The sequence below is a fragment of the Populus trichocarpa genome, chromosome 1, assembly GCF_000002775.5.
Source record: "Populus trichocarpa isolate Nisqually-1 chromosome 1, P.trichocarpa_v4.1, whole genome shotgun sequence".
NCBI lineage: Eukaryota > Viridiplantae > Streptophyta > Magnoliopsida > Malpighiales > Salicaceae > Populus > Populus trichocarpa.
Window position 1 is genome coordinate 6,948,866 of NC_037285.2, and position 22,441 is coordinate 6,971,306.

General features: G+C 35.6%; 3 protein-coding genes across 4 annotated transcripts; 1 reads left to right on the forward strand and 2 right to left on the reverse strand.

Annotated features, from left to right (window-relative positions):
- Positions 1-753: 753 nt before the first annotated feature.
- Positions 754-6,983, reverse strand: LOC7467059 (ABC transporter F family member 3). Its single transcript, XM_002299411.3, has 18 exons — positions 6,679-6,983; positions 6,310-6,522; positions 6,027-6,219; positions 5,646-5,854; positions 5,367-5,525; positions 4,890-5,018; positions 4,705-4,806; positions 4,464-4,610; positions 4,133-4,195; positions 3,979-4,025; positions 3,803-3,862; positions 3,558-3,640; positions 3,326-3,420; positions 2,976-3,062; positions 2,227-2,314; positions 1,884-1,969; positions 1,444-1,506; positions 754-1,266 (listed from the first exon to the last, which is right to left on the reverse strand). Exons 1-18 carry the CDS (start codon positions 6,880-6,882, stop codon positions 1,144-1,146), a joined length of 2,151 nt encoding a protein of 716 aa, XP_002299447.1. The 5' UTR covers positions 6,883-6,983; the 3' UTR covers positions 754-1,143.
- Positions 6,984-8,894: 1,911 nt separating this feature from the next.
- LOC7467060 (glutamine-dependent NAD(+) synthetase) lies at positions 8,895-14,344 on the forward strand. 2 transcript variants are annotated; one of them, XM_024600098.2, is made up of 13 exons: positions 8,895-9,300; positions 9,402-9,707; positions 9,810-10,033; positions 10,272-10,375; positions 10,588-10,722; positions 10,873-11,041; positions 11,385-11,520; positions 12,224-12,362; positions 12,684-12,821; positions 13,113-13,280; positions 13,448-13,543; positions 13,630-13,758; positions 13,832-14,344. In XM_024600098.2, exons 1-13 carry the CDS (start codon positions 9,107-9,109, stop codon positions 14,045-14,047), a joined length of 2,154 nt encoding a protein of 717 aa, XP_024455866.1. In that variant the 5' UTR covers positions 8,895-9,106; the 3' UTR covers positions 14,048-14,344. The 2 variants fall into 2 exon arrangements, with proteins under 2 accessions (XP_024455866.1, XP_002297960.1); XM_002297924.4 differs by having other exon boundaries at positions 8,896-9,300; positions 12,645-12,821.
- A 995-nt stretch (positions 14,345-15,339) lies between these two features.
- LOC7477835 (luminal-binding protein 5) lies at positions 15,340-18,569 on the reverse strand. The gene is made up of 8 exons (XM_002299412.3): positions 18,377-18,569; positions 17,838-18,105; positions 17,547-17,761; positions 17,214-17,456; positions 16,616-17,095; positions 16,352-16,506; positions 16,182-16,264; positions 15,340-16,093 (listed from the first exon to the last, which is right to left on the reverse strand). Exons 1-8 carry the CDS (start codon positions 18,429-18,431, stop codon positions 15,592-15,594), a joined length of 2,001 nt encoding a protein of 666 aa, XP_002299448.1. The 5' UTR covers positions 18,432-18,569; the 3' UTR covers positions 15,340-15,591.
- Between the last annotated feature and the right edge of the window lie 3,872 nt (positions 18,570-22,441).

A 22,441-nucleotide genomic window follows, 5' to 3' on the forward strand; every position in this document is an offset into this window, starting at 1 on the left:
AGGGCTATAAAGACCCATAAAATCATTAAGAAAAGAGGTTCTTAATCTTTATTTTTAGCTACATATTTAATTTCAAAATTTTTCTCTAAAATATAATTAATTTTTCTCTTAAAAAAATATTTATTTAAACATAAAAAAGTTCTTAAATATTTTCTCTTAATTCTTTATCAAGTTTCATCCTCTTCTAATCAAACACCTCCCGAGAGAAAGAAAATTGTGTATTCTTTGGTGAAGCTTATTTGAACGACGCCCAAATTTCGATGGTTCAAATCCTGTTTTTTCCTAGCCAAGTGGTATTGTCTAAGAATAGACTTCTAGTTATTTTATCATTTTTGTTTAAAAAAAAAGAAGTGCTGATTTCTTTTGAATTTTTAAAATACCACCCTATGATCATAATTTTATTAAAAAAAGAAGAAGAAAGAAAGTGAAGAAATTAAATATAACATTTTTTTTAATATAATTATGAAACTAAGATTAACAATCGATCGTTTCTTATATTCTTTTGTAATATGAAACACAGTGGACTCAAGTGCTGCAATAGCATATGGCCTTCCCTAAGGCCATAAGATCAAATCCCTAGTCGACCTCCTCCAAGCTAGGGTCTACCGTGCCTCACCTGTAAACAAATGTGGGTTAAGTTTCATCATGGCGGGGACCATTTCTCTTTATAGTAGAGGATCCATTTCAATACCGCATTTAAAAGAAGTAAACAAGCCTTCGAGGATTTCCTCACATCTAGACATTAATCAAGAATTGAACAAGCAAACGCAAAAATACCTGGTGATATAATTCATTGAAAAGAACACTTGGATAAGTTACCAATCATGCAAATGAGATTGTATAGGTTTAGCAAAACTTCAATTCACAGAACTCATCTGATTCTCCACAAGATAAGGACAGTATCGATTCGCAATATCGAGGTAATCTCAAGTACTCGGCAATAAGGTACTAGAGTGTTGTGGACTAGATGCGGCATTCCAAATCGCACAACGCACTGTATTCAGTAAGCCTTTTCTTCTTCTTCTTCATTCTAGTTCATGAATCAAAACCAAAGTTACAAGGGGCCTGAGTCATTTGTGCCAATCAATCTATGCCATCCATCCTACTGCACCATGACTAATTGAGAACTCAGACAGAGTATATTCAAGATGATTGGAGTATCTTCTTATAATCCAGGAAAGTCCCGTGGAAAGGTGTCACCCTTCCTTGCGATACCACCCATAGTTCATCCACACTTCCAGAAATTAAATGCTCATCATGACTAACCTGCAAGCAAGAAAGACCAGAAGTTGTATAAAAACATGCCAGTAATGTTTTATTTCTTTTTCCTCTTTTTTTTTTTTTTTGTTTGGAGAATTGAAAATCATATTATCTTGACTCAATCGTTTATTTTGATAAATGAAATCAGCAAAAAGTAATTGTACAAATGAACACATGCAATACCATGAGAATCCCTCCTTGGAACAAAACAAGGCCTTGGATTAGTGCCTCCACCGCATCCAAATCCTGCAAGTTGACATATATCAGTGTGTTGCAAGAAGTTGCTATGATGTTATTGTATTAATTCAGAATTAAAATCAGAAAAGCTACAATCCTATTACCCGGCTACAGTTTTTCATCAACAAAATAATGAAACAAAGGAAAAGATAATACTATGTCTAGGTAACCAGAAAGCTTTATCTTTATAACCACATTTGTATATGTTCCTTTCCGCATAAATAAACTGAAAGCTTAAATGAATATTTCACACTCCAACTCTCCAACACAAAATCAGTAGGACAAATGAACAAATTATCATTTCCCATATTTCAACACCTCCCAACATGTTTGACAGCAACAAAAAAATGGGCAGAAAAGAGTGGAGGAGAACGATAATGACTTACAAGATGATTGGATGGCTCATCAAGCAATATTATGTGTGGTTTCTTGAAAGTTATCTTTGCAAATGCAACCCTGCTTTTCTGACCACCTAATAATAAAAAGCAATTACACACAAAAAAAAATGTTAATGCATCAGCATCAGACAAAAGCAATCCACAAGTCATTATTACCATTATTGCTTCATGCTTAAAACATAAATTGCATCTTGTTTGCATACCCATGCTTGACTTGAGCCAAAGAATATCAAACTCCTTTTGAAACCCAAGTCAAGCTTTGGTTCAGAAGGATCTAATTGGATCTACAGTTTATGATAAGAAGAAGGCATGCAGAAGAGAACAAACATACCAGACAAGGTGTACATCGGTTGAAGTGCAAGATTTCCCGTAACACCAAAAGAACCTAAGTGAGCTCGAAGCTTTTGTTCAGGCACTCCCTAAAAGAAAGCTTTTGTTCAAATAAATAACATGAAGAGAAGGAAAAAAAAAAAACCAAAATAGGGGAAGGCATGACAGAGAGAATTGGCTGAAAGGGTAATACATTGTACAATCTCCAACCACCAACTAAAAGGTTATTTCAAATCCAGAATGACTTTAGGCTACCAATACATCAATCTGGATATTATCCTAAGTCCAGTAAAAAGTCTCTGGGCAGGATTTCTCCCTAACTGGACCACCGCAGCATCTCTATCCTTGGATAATGGGCTGATCATGACAAGAGATTCATGGATATTTTTGGCTATGTACAATAATTGACAAATAAGAATGGATATGGGCCCTTATTTCAGAACAGAGCATCACTAACTATGGAAATAAAATCAAATATTCCTGTGACCATTCTAAGTCATCTGCTTTAAAATGCAACATGAAGCAGAAGAGGAGATAACTTATTTTCTGCTTCTTGGTCTTCCTAACTTACATTTTCCAGATCTCAAGAAGAACGCACTAAGGTTCAATGATGTATTTCTACTATTCTCAGAAGAACTCCAGGTACTCTGATCACTATCCTCGCTAAAACCAGGAAATCTAACAAATTCATAAAACCATGTCGCAAGAAAACAAAAAATGAAAGCATAATTTTCCAAAGTAAAAACTCACTGGGAAGCAACGCATCATATACAGAAGGGGATTGGAAGATAGATCCAGTCCATCAACATGGTGCTGACTAAACACAGCAATGCGGACCTGTCATTTTATTCCTCGTCAGATTCAAGTGAGATGTTACGCAAAATGATGACAAGATTAAACTTTGAAATGTTCCACCATCAATTACAAAAGAAAACAGGATGTCTTCCCATATATAAAATTATTATTTTTCTCCCACAGAAAGAGATGACTTTTATCATTGAAAGAGGATCCCGTGGCACAAACTCTTCATATATGACAAGTATTAGCATTGGTAGCAAATTATTATTTGAGATGCTCAATAAAAGGAGCTGGTAAGATACCTTTGCAGAACGAAAGACTGTACCAGAGGTTGGTTGTAGCTCCCCTGCTATTAGTTTTAGTATTGTTGATTTGCCAATGCCATTTGGTCCAACCACTGGATGAATGAGGAATAACATATAAGATAATAGCAACCTTACAGATAGTATACCATTTTAATAACTTGTACCATACTGGATGGTCTATTGCAGTAATAAAAAAGAAAGATGTTTTCGCAGTGGCAGGCATCCTTACTTGCAATACGGCTATCCAAATCGATCCCAAAATTCAAGTTCTTGAACATTAAAGGGCCACCGGGATAACCAAATGATGCATCACTGTATTCAGATTTACCAAACATCAATGATATCATGTGTGATTTTCTCAATTTCATGGCTTCATAATAATAATAATAAACAAATTGCAGTGGGTACTAAAAGAATCCAAAGAGCATCACATAAATAAATCCAAAATATGGCTACATAAGCAGCAACTCAAACCTGAAACTTATTATAGGAGCACCAGGTCTATCGTCTGGAGTTGGAAACTCAAATTTATAGCTGCACACCGAGAAACGGTAAATATGGTTCCAATGAATAAAACTATAGGGGGTAACTGAACCTAATTCATGTGAAATTTAAAAACGAGTCAACCACATAGGAAGAGAGATGCATACTCGGGGTCATTAACAATCTCATCCATATGACCCAATCGGTCCAGTGCCTGAATTCAAAGGAGAGGATAAGTATTGGTTTAACAAGCAAAAAGAGCATTAAAAGGGCTGAGCTCTTCAATTTAAAATCATCCACCAAAATGATTATAACACGCACCTTGATTCTTGACTGTACAAGAGATGCCCTCTTTGCATTATAACGGAACTTGTCAATAAAGGTCTGCATCACAAAGAACATTTACATGTCATACACAAGACTTGATATAATCTGGAAATCTTGGTTTAGCTAAATATTGTAATTCAAACAAGTGGTAGTGCAATTTTGAAATTCTCTGATCTATGCACCACAAAATTCCAAAGATGCTGTCAAAAGCACAAAAAACTGTGGGGTGGGGGGGCATAAAACACCAAATCAATAAATTGACATGGAAAATGGGCTTGACATTATTCACATCACAGAATTGTTAGGGCAGGGCATTTGAATTAACCTGCATGTGGGCTCTTGATTTTTCATTTGCCTCAATTGCCTTCCGTTGGTTCTTAATTTGCTCTTCCCGTGTCCTTTCAAAGGTATCATAATCACCTTTGTAACCAGTCAGTTTTTGCCCTTGTAAGTGGAGAATATCAGTGACCACCTGCAAACAAACCTGTAAGTTAAGAAACAGTGGATAGAAAAAAATTGGCAACCTAAAATGATCAATACTTAATAAGCAGCAATGTGAATATTACTGTGTTCAAGAATTCTCTAGCATGGGAAACAACTATAAACGTTTTCGGCCACTTCACCAAGTAAGATTCCAGCCACAGGACAGCATGGAGATCAAGATGATTCTGTAAAAATGATTAAGAAGTAAATAACCAAGTTATACTGAATAACAAGTATATCCTGAAGAGGAATATAGAATATGTTGTACCGTAGGTTCATCAAGCAGCAATACATCAGGCTCTATAAACAGAGCACGAGCAAGAGCTATTCTCATCCTCCATCCTCCTGAAAAAGTTTTGGTTGCCTTCTTCTGCATTTCTGGGGAGAAACTAAGACCCTGCAAATATTCATTGATGATGAGAATAGTGCATCAAGCAAGGTGAACCATCTAAACGGTCCATGCCGAATCAACCCAAAGACAGGGTTTCAGTACTGTAGCAGTGTTTTTGTGGAGAAATCCATAAGGGCATCTCTTGCGCCTAGATCTTATATTCCCTCATTTTTACTATCAGCTATCCAAAGCTTTATTTAGATTTTATGTTCACACCCTATTATTTTGTTGGAGCCAAAGCCAGTTTCAATCAATAGTATACATTAGATGCCAACAGTTTTTTATTTTAGTTTCAGGCCTGATCAAGCAAGCACTGATAGAGTCAGGAAGTGCAAGAAAGATTCAAGTGCTGACCGCAAGAATGGAAGCAGCACGTGCTTCCGCAGAATATGCATCGATTAACTCAAGCCTCTTATATATTTCCTCAAGCCTTTGTGAAATAGCATCTTTGTTAACTGCCCCAATCTGATCACCCTTTCCATTTCCAGTGGCATCCTCAAAGTCCAAGTCTCTCTTGAGGACAAGAATCAATGTGTCAGCAAGAATACAAGCAATGACTACCCCAAAAGGCAAGAGCAACAGGAAAAAAACTGAAAAGGGTGACATTCACCACAGAGAAAACTACACACTGACCTGTTGTGCATGTAGACGAACCTCTTCTTCCAAAAGCCGGGTTCTCTCAATATCAGAGTCCAGAACACATTGCAATGCTGATATATCATCACCAACCACTTCTTGCTCAACATGTAAAATTTGGCAATTTCGAGGAATACCATCAATGGCATGCAGAGCCATGTACCTGAGGAAAGTTGTTTTTCCTGTACCGTTTCTTCCAACAAGCCCTGCATGAAAGGTGCAGTAAATTAGTATCATAACTAGAAAACAGCTATAACAGCAAAGCAAAACTGTATTTAATATCTGGTCTAGTTATTGCCTAACTATCATTTTCAGTTTTTTAATTCCTTCTTTTCCTATTTTTCAGCATAAAGCCATGAAGGAGAGACAAGAACCCACCATAATGCCTCCCAAAAGAAAGTGTCACAGAACCATCTACAATGAGATCCCGACCACCCACGGAGATATTGAAATTTTCCAGATGAATGTCCTTAATATTTGGTCCTCCACCACCACCATCATGAGTTACACATGCAACAGGCATTCCAGCTCTAACCGCCTCCATTTCCGCCAGATGTATTTGGTACTGTGCCTGCACAATCAGGACAGCACAAACATCATCAACAACAGCTACAAAAATCTAGACAATCATCGAATTATAGAAGTCCCATCAAAATTATACCTCTCGTTGGCGCTCATCCTTCCTCTTTCTCCTTTCAATCTTCATTTTATCACGCTCGGTGAGAACAGGACCATCAATGGGCTCCGGCTTCTTCTTCTTTACTTCCTCGTCCATTCCATCATCCATTCGAAACGGAGTCGTAAGACTCCTTACCGTCGGTTTCGGTTTCACCAATCCATGCTTCCCGAACTTGTCACTCAGCTTACTACAAACCTAAATCAATGCAATGATTTCCACAACAAAAACAATTCAAAAATTCACATAAAACACCAACGCTGTCGCTCAATTTTCTATTTAAAGCTATCCAAACAAGTTGAATCAATTAGTTTTTCTAGGCGATGATATTAATTTGAAGCTGTTTGCATTTACCAGGCGACATTCGGAGAAATCGGAGACGCATTCGGCCCCGACGAGGAGTTCACCGATGGCATTAAAAGCGCCTTCGCCTTCATCGCCGAAATCAAAATCTTCGTCGGCGAGGACGTTGATTATGTAATCGATGATTGGTTGATCGACTTCCAGGAATCGGGGGCCAAGCACCTCGTGAACCACTGAGTTCGCCACTTCTGTCATGGCTACGAGCAGAGAACGATATGGTTTTGTTCGCAGGGAGAGGGAGAGACCATAGAGGTGAAAGTGGGCGAGAGACGAAACCTGGACTGGAGATTGTATTTTGCTTTCGCTAAAATAAACGACGACGTTTTCATGGGCTTAATAGAATTTTTATTTATTTTTAGGCTTCGATGAGGTGGGTTTTTTATTAATAAACTTCAATGGGCCTTGGATTTTAGTATCGGATCCATGAGTCCATGAGTGTGTTGTAGGGTTCATTTTGTTCTTCAGGCCTGTTTAGTGTTACGGTTCAGCAGCCGTTTCATTATTTTTTGAAATTTTTTTCAAATTAAATTTTTGTTTTTTAAATAAAAAAGTATTTTAAAATATAACATTTACCATACTCTCGACACTCACTGGGATGTGTTTATCTCTATCTATCCTTAATTATTGATTGGATCCTAAACAAAGAGTATTTCTTGATTGGGTCCTTTTTATATTGGGAGTTGCCCAATCAATCCCTTCCTTGAAGTTTTTCCTTCAATGTTATGAAAGAACCGTTATTTTTGTCATAAATTTTAGTGATGGAGATTCATTGGGGAATGTTTGAAGGGTCAAATTGAAAATTAATTTGTAGTTGAGGGGTTGAAATGTGTCCTTTTCAAGATTTAAACATTCATGTTTCTTCTTTTCTTCTCATGCATGTGAAGTAATATAATTTAGGGATGATCATTTTTAGTTCGGTTTGGTTTTTATCAAAAAAAATAATCAAACCGAATTTTTTTTTTAAAAAAACCGAAACCGATTCAAACCGACCAATTTTGGTTCGGTTTTTTAGGACAAAACCTGTTCAAACCGGTTTGGCTCGGTTTTCTCGATTTTGGCTTGGTTTTTTCAGATTTGGCTCGGTTTTTTCAGTTTGGTTCGGGTTTTTTGCTTATAAAACCGAAACCGAACCGAACCGTCCGGTTTTTTCAAAATTTTAATCGGTTTTTTTAGTTATTTTTTTCTGATTTTCTCGATTTAATCAATTTTTTAATTTTTTTACTCACCTCTAATACAATTTCTTGGAGAACATGTATACACGAAGTATAGATTGTTGTTAAAAATACTGTCTTTTATAGATCAACTGAATCAGTCTTGTCTTTGACAATTACCCTTTCCTCTATATTCCATCAAAAGTAATTCAGGATTTGTCAAAACTCAAGAGAACACAAAAAAAATGAATGCATAAAAATTTAAAACTAAGATTATAAATCACTGAAAAAGTAAAAATTATACAGGAAATAGAAAAGGAAAATAAATTATCATGTTTCAGACACAATTTGTTTAGTTTTTAGAATTAATTGTATTTCAGAATTAATTAAAAAAAATCTCTAAACCCTAACAGCTTGGAATTAGTCTGCAATATAATTTGTGGTGAATCTCACAATTTCAATACAAAGATGGTTAAATAACTCAACTTTCACAAGTAATATTTGTATTTGAATTCAAGATTTTTTTTCAGACAACAAGAGAGTAATCAATTTATGTGCTAATTTAAAATATATATTTTTCTAAAATATATGTTTTCATATCCGAACATTAAAAAGAACTCAATTTAAATAAATAATCTCTACTAGATAGGAAAAATGATCAATTTATATAAGGTTGATTTGTTTTGGCGGCCAGAAAGTGTTTTTATAAAAATTTAATTTTTTTTGTTTTAAAATAAATTTTTTGATATTTTTAAATCGTGTTAATGTATTATTATCAAAAATAAATTTAAAAAATATTATTTTAATATATATTTTAAAAAATATTAGACAAACTACATTTATAAACATGTTCAACAAACAACCATAGTCAGTAACCCAAACCCATCAAAGGATCCTGGAAGCCCAAAATAAATTCAATAAACCCAAAAATAAATAAATAAAGAATTCAAAACCATAGTCTTTCTTTCAATTCCTACTTTATTAATATAAACCACAACAAAATACAATTCCCTCCAAATCCTAAATTAACAGAATCCAATTCCACTACACCCCAACCCCCCCCCAAAAAAAATAAAATAAAAATAAAACACAAGGCCACAAATCTCTCTCCTCTTCATCCACCCCAAAACGGTAAAACACCATTGTCATTATCACCACTTGAAATTACTGAAATTATTTCCATCCTTCTTGAATTTTGAGCTCCTTATTGTTGTTTTCATAGAGTAAAGTTTGAAACTTTTTCTTGGTTCTTAGGATTTGAAAACACTATGAGGCTGTTAAAGGTAGCTACTTGTAACTTGAACCAATGGGCAATGGATTTTGACTGTAATTTAAAAAACATAAAAGAGTCAATAACCCAAGCTAAACAAGCTGGTGCTGTTATTAGACTTGGCCCTGAGCTTGAAATCACTGGTTATGGCTGTGAAGATCATTTCTTGGAACTTGACACTATCAATCATGGGTCAGTTTCAGTTTCATTTATATGATCTGGGTTTTGTTTGTTTTGTATTTTTATGTGCTTGAATTGGTGATTAAGAGTGAAAGTTTTGATCTTTATTGCAGCTGGGAGTGCTTGAAAGAGATATTGGTAGGTGATTGGACAGATGGGATATTGTGTAGTATAGGAATGCCTGTAATTAAAGGATCAGAGCGTTATAATTGTCAAGTTTTGTGCTTTAACAGAAAGATTATTATGATTCGTCCGAAAATGTGGCTCGCAAATGATGGGAATTATAGAGAACTCAGGTGGTTTACAGCATGGAAACACAAAGATCAGCTTGTGGACTTTCAGCTCCCTAGTGAAATTGCCGAGGCTATTTCACAGAAATCAGTGCATTTTGGTTATGGATATGTGCAGTTTTTAGATACGTAAGTGATCGTGATTCTGGTTGCTCTTTCTGTTCTTTTGTTTTTTGGTTATTGATAGGTTGCTTCAACTAAATGGTAATTTTAGAATTTACTCGTATGTAGAGCTGTTGCTGCCGAAGTTTGTGAAGAGCTTTTCACTCCTATCCCTCCTCATGCTGAGCTTGCACTCAATGGGGTTGAAGTGTTTATGAATGCAAGTGGAAGTCACCACCAATTGAGAAAGCTTGATGTTCGTCTTCGCGCTTTTATAGGTGCTACTCATACTTGTGGAGGAGTTTACATGTACAGTAATCACCAAGGATGCGATGGTGGCCGCCTTTATTACGGTATACAGATGCTCTTAGTTTCTGGTGATTGCATTTAATTTTAATGCTGCTTGTATTTTGTTTAGTGCAAACATTACCTTAATTCCCATATAGAAGCTTATACTTTGCACATATTGTGGTTTTTATGGTTCGATGCTTACACCTTCCAATAACTCTGCTTCTTGATTGGTTAGTTCATTAGTGTGTTTTAAAAAAGAGAATTGTTTGAAATTCTGTGGTTAACAGATCATTTTCTCAGATGGGTGCTCTTGCGTTGTTGTGAATGGAGAAGTGGTTGCCCAAGGCTCACAGTTTTCTTTAAGGGATAGTGAGGTTGTTCTTGCCCAAGTGGATCTGGATGCGGTATGCTATACTTTTGCACTTCTAGAGAACAATAGTATTTATGGATTGCTGAAAAACTTCACGAGAGAGCATTTCCTAATACATGCTTGTCAGCTGATTTGCTTTGTTGATAAAATTTCACAGCATTTCAGAACCTGTAATATTATTATACTCTCATGTTTTATGTTTGAAGCAGTTGGCTCTGATGCATTTTGTCTCTGGCTTGATGGCAGGTTGCTAGTCTAAGAGGATCTATTAGTAGTTTTCAAGAACAAGCGAGTTACAAAAACACAGTATCATCAGTCCTGGTGCCATACAAGCTCTGTCAGCCTTTTAGCATGCAAATGTCCCTTTCTAGCCCCCTTAAGGTTTCCTCTTGGTCCTTCACTATTGTTAAATCAGGAATACCTGATGTTATCACCTAAGTTTTGAAGACTATCAATGATATTTACTAGACTATGGCACCTGTGAATCAAATATTTAAGTTTATTAAATTAGGCTTGATTTATGATTTGCAGATTAATTATCACTCTCCCGAGGAGGAAATAGCCTTTGGCCCTGGTTGCTGGCTATGGGACTATTTAAGAAGAAGCGGAGCTTCTGGATTTTTGCTTCCTCTTTCTGGTGGCGCAGATAGCTCCTCTGTAGCTGCTATAGTTGGCTGCATGTGCCAGCTTGTTGTAAAAGGTCAATTTTTTCAATGCAACCATTTCACTGTTTTAAGTTTTACCTTTTTGTTATGTTTCCCACTACTAAAGGAGATCATCAGTAGCCCAGTTAACTAGTCATAGCTATCAATATACACAACCAAGTGCCTTGAGCTGAATTCAGTACCCAGCTGGCTATACACAGCCAAGATTTTGAGCTGTTATTAATCAAGAGCCATGACTCTAGTTTATGAGGTTAGTAGGGGTGAACTAAGAAGGCATATCAGGCAGTATCTGCCTGCCCCTGTCTTGAAAACCTGAAACAGCCATCCCTAAATCCTATGATTACTATTCACTGATTGGTTTTTACATGTTGCTTGCAGAAATTGATAACGGGGATGAACAGGTCAAAGCTGATGCAATAAGAATTGGCAATTATACTGATGGGCAGTTTCCTACTGACAGCAAGGAATTTGCAAAACGAATATTTTATACTGTATTTATGGGGTCTGAGAATAGGTTGGTACATGTGCATAGAATTGCTGCTCATCTTTCTCTTATTGTTGTTGTTATAGTTCTGTTTCAGACAAGCTCAGTGTTGTCATTACTATCGTAGGAATTTCCATTACATGTAACTGCCATTCAATTTTATTTGATGCTGCCTGATTATCAGTTGTCAGTAAATGTAAATCACTAAATCTTGGGAACTAAATTTTGGGATTAATCTGAAGATTTTGCTATTTTGAAATGGGAAGACTAGTATATATTTCTTAAGAGTTCATCATTACCTTTTTTTCCAACTTTATTTCCTAACATTTAAATTCCTGTTTAGGACTAAACAGTTACTATTGACTAGGCACAAAACTATAACATTGTTAACTCATGATAATAGGTTCCTTAACACTTGTTCAGCAATATTACCGGGCTTGTATGTTAAGGCCTGTCATTGACTGCCTTAGGATTTGGTATAAACACCAGATTTTTTGTGCATGTCTGCTGTCTAAAAGAGCTTGTCTAGTAGAAAGATGCAGTAAATCTCCTCGGAGGATTATTGGGTTTAATTTTGGAGGAATTTCAGATGTTGACTAGTTCCACTTCCAGAAGCCAACTTTCTGATAACTTATTTGGTTACTTCATATAAGTGTTTCACTCTTAAGATTGATTGCAGTGACTTAAGTTTGTGTTGTCGCTGGATTTATCTTTTATCTTTTTTCCCCTTCAGTTCTGAAGACACAAAGAAGCGGGCAAAGGAACTAGCGGATGAGATTGGTTCATGGCATCTGGATGTTAGCATAGATGGTGTTGTATCTGCACTGCTATCATTGTTTCAAACACTTACCGGCAAACGACCTCGTTATAAGGTAAAATGATGGTTAGAAAAATAGACCCCAGTGGATGGCCCAGGAAAAATATTCCGTCTTTGTAATTTCTCTCGTGGTTGCTGTATAGTAATTTTTTCAGATTATGCAATGATGATTTAGGTTATCAGTGAAATCTTAGCATGGGCTTTAATTTGCTTCCTGAAGAATTATAGTTTTAAGATTACCTGAAAGTTTTTTATTACTGAAATTAAAAGGTTGGCTGGCTAGTGGACGAGTGAGCTTTATCATAAAAATTTTCTTTTTATTTTTTCTGTTGTGTAGGTGGATGGGGGTTCTAACATTGAAAACCTAGGGCTGCAGAATATTCAAGCTCGAATCAGGATGGTGCTAGCATTTATGCTAGCCTCACTCTTGCCTTGGGTTCACAGCAAACCAGGGTTTTACCTCGTTTTGGGTAGCTCTAATGTGGATGAAGGATTGCGTGGTTACCTAACAAAGGTACTGAATAACTTTGAAACCAGATATTCCATTTTTTTTAGTTCTAAAGCAAACTGCTTTTCTTTGTAAACTTGATAACTTCATCACCCCTGATCTGTATGATGTATAGTTTAACAAATTGAGTAGAGTTTTCAACTTTACAAATTTTGTAAATCAGATATATTCATTTTTTTCCTGGTTTTTTCAAGTGAATTGGTTCTGGGAGTTTGATGCTAGTACGACCATTAGTTAAAATGTTCTGTCAAAATGGCACATCTACTTTTGAGAATTCAATTTTCATGTCTTTTGCAGTATGATTGCAGCTCTGCAGATATAAATCCAATTGGAAGTATTAGTAAGCAGGACCTTCGGGCATTCTTGCGATGGGCAGCCATACATCTTGGTTACTCTTCCTTGGCAGAAATTGAAGCAGCTCCCCCAACAGCTGAATTGGAGCCAATACGTTCCAACTACAGCCAGGTATTCTTTCATTAACCAGATTCATTTGTCACATTATAGATAACGAAGATCTTATAGATCTTTAAATGGATGCTTGTGTTTGTTTCAAACTGATGCTTCTGCTGTCAACACGCTTACTTGTACCCCAGTGATAAATTAATTCTAACGCCCCATTCTGCATGAAACAGCTTGATGAAGTGGACATGGGAATGACATACGAGGAACTCTCAGTTTACGGAAGGCTGAGAAAGATTTTCCGCTGTGGGCCTGTGTCAATGTTTAAGGTTTGGTTTTCAACACCTTATTATGTCTCGTAATTTACTCATTACATTCCAAGTCTCACATCTGCTGGTTCTATCGTCCATTTCAGAATCTCTGCTACAGATGGGGGTCAAGATTATCTCCATTAGAGGTGGCTGACAAAGTGAAACACTTCTTCAAGTACTACTCCATCAATCGGCATAAAATGACCGTCTTGACACCTTCATATCATGCTGAGGTACTTCATAAAACAGGAGCTTTTTATCGTCATTGGGGTTTCAAGAAACTGATATTCATCCATCTGTGTGCAGAGTTATTCACCTGAGGATAACAGGTTTGATCTTCGTCAGTTCCTCTACAATGCAAGATGGCCCTATCAATTTCGCAAGATGGATGAACTTGTTAAGGAGTTGGATGGTAATGAAGTCGCATTAGGAGAAACAAGAGACGAGGATAAGTCGAGAGTAAATGGAGTAGGAATGGGAATTGTAGCAGCAGGCTCAGGCGATCCCAAATCCGGCCTTTAATTCAAAGAACAGGCTTGCTTATCCGCTCACTATGTGCAAATAAATATTTTCCCCCATGATCTCACAAAATAAGTGAATGGAAAGTAACTTTTTCCCCCCTCTTTCATCCGTTTCCTTTGGGTAAATGTCCTCACGAACAAGAACGGCTCCTTTCACCCCACATGCAATGCATATTACTTTGTTCTTGAGAGAATATTTTGCGGCTGTCTTCTCTTAGTTGATAGAGCCGAATGTGTGCCTTTACTTCTACTACTACTATTATAATTATTTCGGCAGTCTCTAGTTGCTTTTACTGAAGTTAGCGGAGTCCCCTCTAAGCTGTTGAATAGGTTATCGTCTTCTATACTATGGGGGCTAGTCTGTGCATACTTGGTACCAAAATTTCCACATTAAGTTGCCCGTGACAAACTTGTATGTGTGTTCGTCGTGACCTTGGCAGCAAATCTATAAATGTATATAAGTGAATGGGTGATTATTTTTTGTTCGGTCTGGTTTTCATATAAAAAATTAATCAAACTGAAATTATTATTTTTAAAATTTAAAACTGAAATCGGTTCAAACTGATTGGTTTTGGTTTGGTTTGATTTTTATTGTTCAAAAATTGATAAAACCAAGAAGCAAAATTATTTCTGTTGTTTAGGAACTTGTTCTAGTTTACATGATTGAATTCTATTTAAAATAATTGGAGTTACAAATTACAACATAATAGAAAAGGCAATACCCTATAAAATATCAAGAAAAATAAAAACAGGAGATGAATTAAAATGAAGAGGAAAAGAGATTTGCTCATATTATATGAGTTGTATTCAAATGAGTTTTATACTTGTGTTAAATGTTTTATACTGAGCAAAGAGCTTGGATGTAGTTTAATTGAAGTTCATGAATTTATTGTTCGGGAGAGAAAATAGTCTGATGTAGAATATGTTTGGAAACGCGGTGCAAACCGCGTTCTCAAAAAATATATTTTTGTATTTTATTAAAATTTAATATATTTTGTATATTTTAGATCGTTTTGATGTATTAATATTAAAAATAATTTTTAAAAAATAAAAAAAATCATTGACATAAAAAATTATTTGAAAAGCAACTGTAACTATACTTGCCAAATATTTGATTTTTTAATTGGTTAGTTTCTTTTAGATTTTTTCAATTTAATTAATTTTTCAGATTTTTTTTTTGCTCAAAACAGTATAAAAAAATAAAGAGCAACGAGGCCAAGCCTTTTGCCCTCGTGCTGATTATTCATGACCCCACGAGAACAAGGGTCCTGTTTGTTTCAGGGAGGACAACACTATTCAACCTGTTTCAATAGATAGGACTTGTTGGAAAAGTTTAAAACATTGAGAATACAACGAAGTAAAAACAACTATTCAATGTATTTTTAACCTCAAAAGAAAAAAGAAAAAACATGTGAAGAAAGAAGGGATGTTATAAACCCTTCAGCTTCTGGCATCAACAAAATTACAGTATCCTCAACTGGATCTAGCCTACATCCTCATCTCGCCCTCGCTTTCCAGCAGGGGTTAATGGAAGCTGAAAGATTCTCAGAGTTCATCGTGTGAGTCATCCTCAGGATCTTCTGCTGATCCACCACCTGGGGCTCCGCCGGATCTTTGATATACAGCAGTGATAATTGGGTTACAGACTGCTTCAACCTCTTTGAGCTTCTCTTCGTAGTCCTCTTTCTCGGCATTCTGATTGTCGTCCAGCCATTCAAGGGTCTCCTTTGTTGCGGTTTCAATTTTCTCCTTCTCATCAGACTCAAGCTTGTCAGCAAGCTTGTCTTTGTCGTTAATTTGGTTTTTCATGTTATATACATAGGTCTCCAAACTGTTACGAGCATCAATCCTCTCCTTCACCATCTTGTCCTCCTCAGCAAACTCCTCTGCCTCGCGAACCATTCGCTCAATTTCCTCTTGGCTCAGACGACCCTTGTCATTAGTAATGGTGATCTTCTCTGACTTACCAGTGCCCTTGTCTTCTGCCTTGACATTCAGGATACCATTGGCATCAACCTCAAACGTGACCTCAATTTGCGGGGTTCCCCTGTTAAGTCAAAGAATCAGTATACCTGAACTACCATAAAAGTAAGGGAGCATACAATGGAAAGAATTAATGGGTACATGAGGCAGACCTTGGGGCTGGAGGAACGCCAGTCAAATCGAATTTACCAAGCAGCCTGCAGTCCTTCGTGAGACTCCTTTCACCTTCAAAAACCTGCAATGCAACCGAAGCACCCAATTGAGATTTCCAAGGCATTGACAGTGCCGAATAATAGAAAAGCAAATGTTCCGTTCATTTTACCTGAATGGACACAGTAGTCTGCTGATCCTGGTAAGTGGTGAAAACTTGAGATTTCTTGGTTGGGATAACAGTGTTCCTTGGAATCAACTTGGTCATCACTCCACCAACAGTTTCAATACCCAGGGTGAGGGGAGCCACATCCAAGAGAAGAATATCTGCATCCCGTATGCCACAGCATCCATTGTCAATTAATGAATAGTTTAACAAAAATGGTCCTCTAATTCTCTAATAAAACATAAAACCTCATTCAAAAAATGGCAATACCTTTGGTTTCATCACCACCCTCTCCACTCAAGATACCTCCTTGTACAGCAGCACCAAAAGCAACAGCTTCATCAGGGTTCACACCCTTGTTCGGCTCCTTACCATCGAAGTAATCCTTAAGAAGCTGTTGAACCTTTGGAATTCTAGTACTTCCACCAACAAGCACAATCTCATCAATCTGGTTCTTCTCCAAACCAGCATCTTCCATAGCCTTCTTCACAGGTCCCATGGTCTTTCTGAACAGATCATTGTTCAACTCTTCAAAACGGGCTCTGGTGAGTGGCTCAGAGAAATCCATGCCATCATAAAGTGATTCGATCTCCACGCGGACCTGGTGTTGGCTACTGAGAGCTCTCTTGGCACGCTCACATTCCCTCCTGAGCTTTCCAAGAGCCCTGTTGTCCTTGCTGATATCCTTTCCGTGCTTTTTCTTGATCAACTTAATGAAGTACTCCATAATCCTCTGGTCAAAATCCTCACCTGCAATAAAATAGACCACGTAATCTTAACATCCATAAACAATTGCTATACGATCAAAAAGCATGTAACAACAAGAGGAGAAGAAAAGGAGTAAAGCAGAGCTAATTCTTATTCTCACCTCCCAAATGAGTGTCACCATTGGTGGAGAGAACCTCAAAGACACCATTGTCTATGGTCAAGACACTGACATCAAATGTGCCACCACCAAGATCAAAGACAAGAATGTTCTTTTCACCACCCTTCTTATCCAAACCATAGGCAATAGCAGCGGCGGTTGGCTCGTTAATAATTCTAGCCACATTGAGTCCAGCAATGATGCCAGCATCCTTGGTGGCTTGCCTTTGGGCATCATTGAAGTATGCTGCAAAATGAACAAGATCACCAAATCGGTGAGAGTAAAAAACTGAGGATACATTTGACTCAAAAACTAGGCCAGATAAGGCTTACTAACCAGGAACAGTGACAACAGCATCCTTGATTTTCTTTCCAAGGAATGCCTCAGCTGTTTCCTTCATCTTAGTTAAAATCATAGCACTAATCTCTTCAGGACTGAAGACCTTTGTTTCCCCGTCCTTGATTTTCACCTGAATATAAGGCTTCCCATCCTTATTCACAATCTTGTATGGGAAAAGTTTCATGTCCTTTTGTACTTCCTTATCCTCAAACCTGCAATGAGAAAAACCTTAGCACACTGTGAAAACTTACTAAAACGGGAAAAAAACGGAGGAAAATTAGCCATTACTTTCTTCCGATTAGCCGCTTAACATCGAAGATGGTCCTCTCGGCGTTGACAGCTGCCTGATTCTTGGCAGCCTCACCAATCAACCTCTCGCTGTCAGTAAAAGCCACCCAGGATGGCGTAATACGGTTTCCTTGGTCATTTGCTATGATTTCGACATGACCGTTCTTGTAAACACCAACACACGAGTATGTTGTTCCAAGATCTATTCCAATTACTGTTCCTAACTTTGTTGCCTCCTCTTTCGCAATCGAAATCGCAAACAAACACCCTATAATAACAAAAATAAATAAATAAAAATATATCCAAATTATTATGCTAATCCAATAAAAAAAAAACCACTAGCTAATCTTAATGGCACCGTCTAGCAGCTTAAACAGCGAATCATTTCCTAATCAATGATAGCAACACCATAAATCTAAACAGATCTAAACGGCAGCGTTTAAGAACTTAAAAAATATCTATCAAGATCTACAGCATTCTTCTCAATCAGAATCAAACAGAATCGGATCTATCAAGTTGACGAGATCAAAAACACTCACCGAATAAGATAATCGCGGATACCACAACACCACGTGCTGTCCACGTGCCCGCCATCGCGTCTTCTCTCTCTGGATTTACAATGGAGGAGTTTCTGGTTTCTTCTGTCGAGTGAGTGAGATAATGAATTGAATCAAGTGTTGGTTTTTTAGAAGGCTGTTTGTTTCGGTATTCTCTCTTTTGAATCGCTCGTGAGTGAGTGGGGATTTATATAGTAACGAGGCTCTATTACGTAGCTTATAGAACTGAAGCAACGACATGTCATGACGGAAGACGTGGACCAATAGGAATTTGATTTTCAACCGTTCACCCAATCAAATTGGAGATTTTGTTGGGGTGATCGTGGCCGTTTATCATTGGCGATTATACGTGTCTCGGTCCACCTTTGCTTGCGGTTGTTTATTTTAAGGTAAAGTATTACCAATTTGTTTTTACGATTTTAAAAACATCATTGAAAAAAATTAATTTTTTTTATTTTTATTTTTTTATATTATTTTAATATGCTAATATTAAAATAATTTTTTTTAAAAAATATTATTTCAAAACATTTCTAAGTGTAAAGCACTTTGAAAAACAACATCTGCCACAAAATATCAAACAAGCTCTATGTTTGTGCATTTAAAAGCCTATTTGGAATTGTGGTTGCGGTCTAAAATGATTTTTGCTTAGAAATACATCAAAATGATATATTTTTTAAAAATTATTTTTGAGTTCAGCATATCAAAACGATCCGAAAACATAAAAAAAATAATTTTTAGCAAAACAAATTGATTTTTTTGGAAACGCAGGTTGAACCGCGTTTCCAAACAGTCTCTAATTGAGATTTTACAATTATTTATGAAACTCAAGTCCCGCTTAAACATAATTCTGTTGCCTTTTCCTCAAACAAGATAATTGACTTACGTTTTGTCTTAGATCAAACCAAATTTTTTTAAGAGAAAAAAGAGAGAGAATGTGTAGGCATTTCACCTAGTACGCTAATTGCTAGCCTAACTAAACTAGCTAGTCACGTGGGTTGCTATTATGGCGTCTCGTTCTCTGAATGATTTTTTTTTTAAGAAAAATATATTTTAAGTGATATATTATCTATGATGACAAGTCATAATTGTTTTATTTATTTATTTTCTAATCATTCCTGATGAGCTAAATATCAAGTGAAACCTCAACCAGCCTAAAACCTTATTTTCTCACTCCTTTTCAATCAAAAACACCAAATAAACACCATCATAAACCTCATTATATCCATTTATAGTCTTAAATAATCATTTAATTGGTCTAAAAATGAAAAATCAACCCTAATTCTAAAAATTAAGTCTTGATCAGTGGCAGAGCCATATGGAGGCAAGAGGGGGCAATTGCCCCCCACCCCCATCTCTTTTTTTTTTCAAAATATTTTGTTATATTAAAATATTAAGATAATAGTTTTACAGGGTTAATTTTTCTTTGTTAGCTACTAATTGATCCAAGCTCTTTTTCTTTATTTTTTTCACTATTGTTCCTAGTTATTTCCCTTCTACAAAATTTATCTTCAAGCCCTAAGCTATTAATTAGTTAAGCAAGTAACCTCTTATGCTTTATGCTTTAGAAAAGTTTCCTTCATCTTTTCTATTTGTTTCATTATCTAATTTTAGTTTTATCTCTTTATAATTAGTTATTGAAAATGTTAGGGTTTATAATAATTTATGGGTTTGTTGAATTAATATGTGTATGGGTAATATTATATGCTAATGGATATGAATTGAAATGAGTTTTGATGAATTGATAAATATTTTGCTATGAATTTCATATGAAAAATGATTGTGATGAATTTATTAATGATTAAAAATGAAGTACAGGACAATTAAAAAAATTAGGGACATAATAAATAAATTAAAAAGAAAACATTTAATATTTATGTTTAATCCAATTGTACAAAACAACAAGTTAAGAAAAACAACATCAATTTATGACAATCTTTTTAAGCTATGATTTTAGATGTTATGTACCATATGTCAGCATAGAATTGTTGCCAATAACTTTCTTAGTCCTTTGAAGATTCAGAAATAGATAAATGAAAGTTTGTTGTATATATTGAGAAAAATATTTTTAATGAGATTAAAAATAAAATCATTGTGAAGCAGTTTTAAAATATAAAATCTCAAAGAGAACAATTATAATGTAAGTTTTTTTTTTATTTTAAAAGTATTCTTAAATTAATTTTGCTCGACTTGAGTTGGTACATATATTTCAAATCAATTTCTCTATATAACACATGTCTGTATAGTATATAATATCAAATATTTGTTAGTAATTTGTCCCCTTATTTAAAAAATTCTAGCTCCGCCACTGGTCTTGATCTACTTTTTCAAGGAGTATTGAGGGGAAAAAAACACCTTAATGCAATGACTCTCATTGAATGGAACTCGTTGATATCAAGAATGATTATTCTAGTGGCTAGAATATGACCAACCCACAACTTTCTCTCTCTTCTTTCAAACTAAGAACTAAAAAATAAAAAAAAAGGTTTTGAACCAAAACGCTCTATGGAAAAATAAAATGGGTAAAAAGTAACTTTGTCAAATACCAAGGCAAAGTCTAAAGAGAAAAAAAGCACGAGGACCATTTTGAATTTTTTTATAAAGGGCATGCCATTTGAGTTGTTTCTCAATCTTGGGCCCTTAATTTCAAATCCTAAACAATAAAATCAATTTTTTTTTTCACAAAATCAAGTGTCAATTCAATACCATTTTTTTTTGAGATTGTAATAACCCCATAAAATGCAAATATAAACAAATTGCAAAGCCCAGTCCTTATTAAACACAATGTCAAAGGACTATATTGAAAATTATTAAAATAAAATTCATGTTTTTTACTAGTAATCTGGGTTTTTGGATTCATCAAGTTGAGTAAGTTACATTGAGAAAACTCTTACATGAGTTAATTTTAAACATAGGTTGAGCAAGGAGTCGGGTCAAGAGATTTCAAGCTTAACCTTATAGGTTGATATTTTTTTTATCTTTTTTTTTATTTTTTTAATTCCATCCCTGAGTTTTTAAATTTTGTTGATTTTGGATTGATCTTCATAATGTATTTTAATTGACTGCATGAGGTTATTGCAGTCTGAAACAAATTTTTCGGTATTTGATCGATACTTAATCTTACAAGTATCTATTTTTTTTATCATATCATTATGTAAAAATAGTTTTAAAAAACAAAGGTGTTAAACCCAATAGATTCCGTAATTTAGGTCACGAGTTTAACGAGTTAAATCGCAAAGCTCGAATCGATCCAATATGTCATTGTCTCAATATTAAAAAAAAAATTGTCATTTTGAATTTTTTTAAAGCTAAACCATATTTTATTGAACATCCAAGCTAATTTTGAACTCGCCAAGTTAACTGGGTCATGTGAAGGCAACTCTCATGAGGGTTAATTTTAAACTCAGACTAGGCAATGAATTAGGTCACGAGGTTTCAAGGTTGACCTAATAAGTTAGGTTTAGTAACAATGTCAAATTGTTCTTTGTGGCCTATACATTTTTTTTTCATGTTCAAAAAACTTTTTTCATGAACAACTTTCAACAACAATGTCACACTTAGAGTAGAAACTCCCAATATCCCCAACAACCAAACCACTAACATTATTTGACGATGGATCATCATATTGTCTTGAGTCATTATCTCTTTTGCCAAGTAAGCGTAGTTTGTAGTTTGGACCTCCATCATTTGCGAGCCTTTGCTTTGCACTTTGAAAGAGCTTGACCAAGTCGTGTGTTTCATCAAGCATTCTGATAAGACCACAAACAACACCCTCATCCAAATCCGAAGTTGAATTCCCTCTTGTAAACGGTGACAACCTCTTAACAACTTTGTCCCCAACATCATAAATGTAAAGCTGTGTGAATTTTGGCGAATCATCACCAGATGGTAAAAGCAAGCCCATTAAATGGTGGCAATGACCATTAATCTTAAAGACATATGTCCGATTGGTTGTTAATAGTATGATCGATCTTTGCACCCATCACAAACATGGAATTGTAAGCTCGAAGATTGGTCCAAAATTTCTTAAAAAAGGTTTCATTGTTAAGG

Coding starts and splice junctions, on each gene's coding strand:
- LOC7467059 (XM_002299411.3), bottom strand. CDS start 6,882: ATGACAGAAGTGGCGAACTCAGTGGTTCACGAGGTGCTTGGCCCCCGA. Junction 3,641..3,802: donor GCTCCTATAATAAGTTTCAG/GTTTGAGTTGCT, acceptor ATCTGAATACAG/TGATGCATCATTTGGTTATC. Junction 1,970..2,226: donor ACCGATGTACACCTTGTCTG/GTATGTTTGTTC, acceptor TTTTATTATTAG/GTGGTCAGAAAAGCAGGGTT.
- LOC7477835 (XM_002299412.3), bottom strand. CDS start 18,431: ATGGCGGGCACGTGGACAGCACGTGGTGTTGTGGTATCCGCGATTATC. Junction 17,762..17,837: donor AAGCGGCTAATCGGAAGAAA/GTAATGGCTAAT, acceptor TTCTCATTGCAG/GTTTGAGGATAAGGAAGTAC. Junction 17,457..17,546: donor TGCTGTTGTCACTGTTCCTG/GTTAGTAAGCCT, acceptor TTCATTTTGCAG/CATACTTCAATGATGCCCAA.
- LOC7467060 (XM_002297924.4), top strand. CDS start 9,107: ATGAGGCTGTTAAAGGTAGCTACTTGTAACTTGAACCAATGGGCAATG. Junction 10,376..10,587: donor CCCAAGTGGATCTGGATGCG/GTATGCTATACT, acceptor GCTTGATGGCAG/GTTGCTAGTCTAAGAGGATC. Junction 13,281..13,447: donor TACGTTCCAACTACAGCCAG/GTATTCTTTCAT, acceptor TGCATGAAACAG/CTTGATGAAGTGGACATGGG.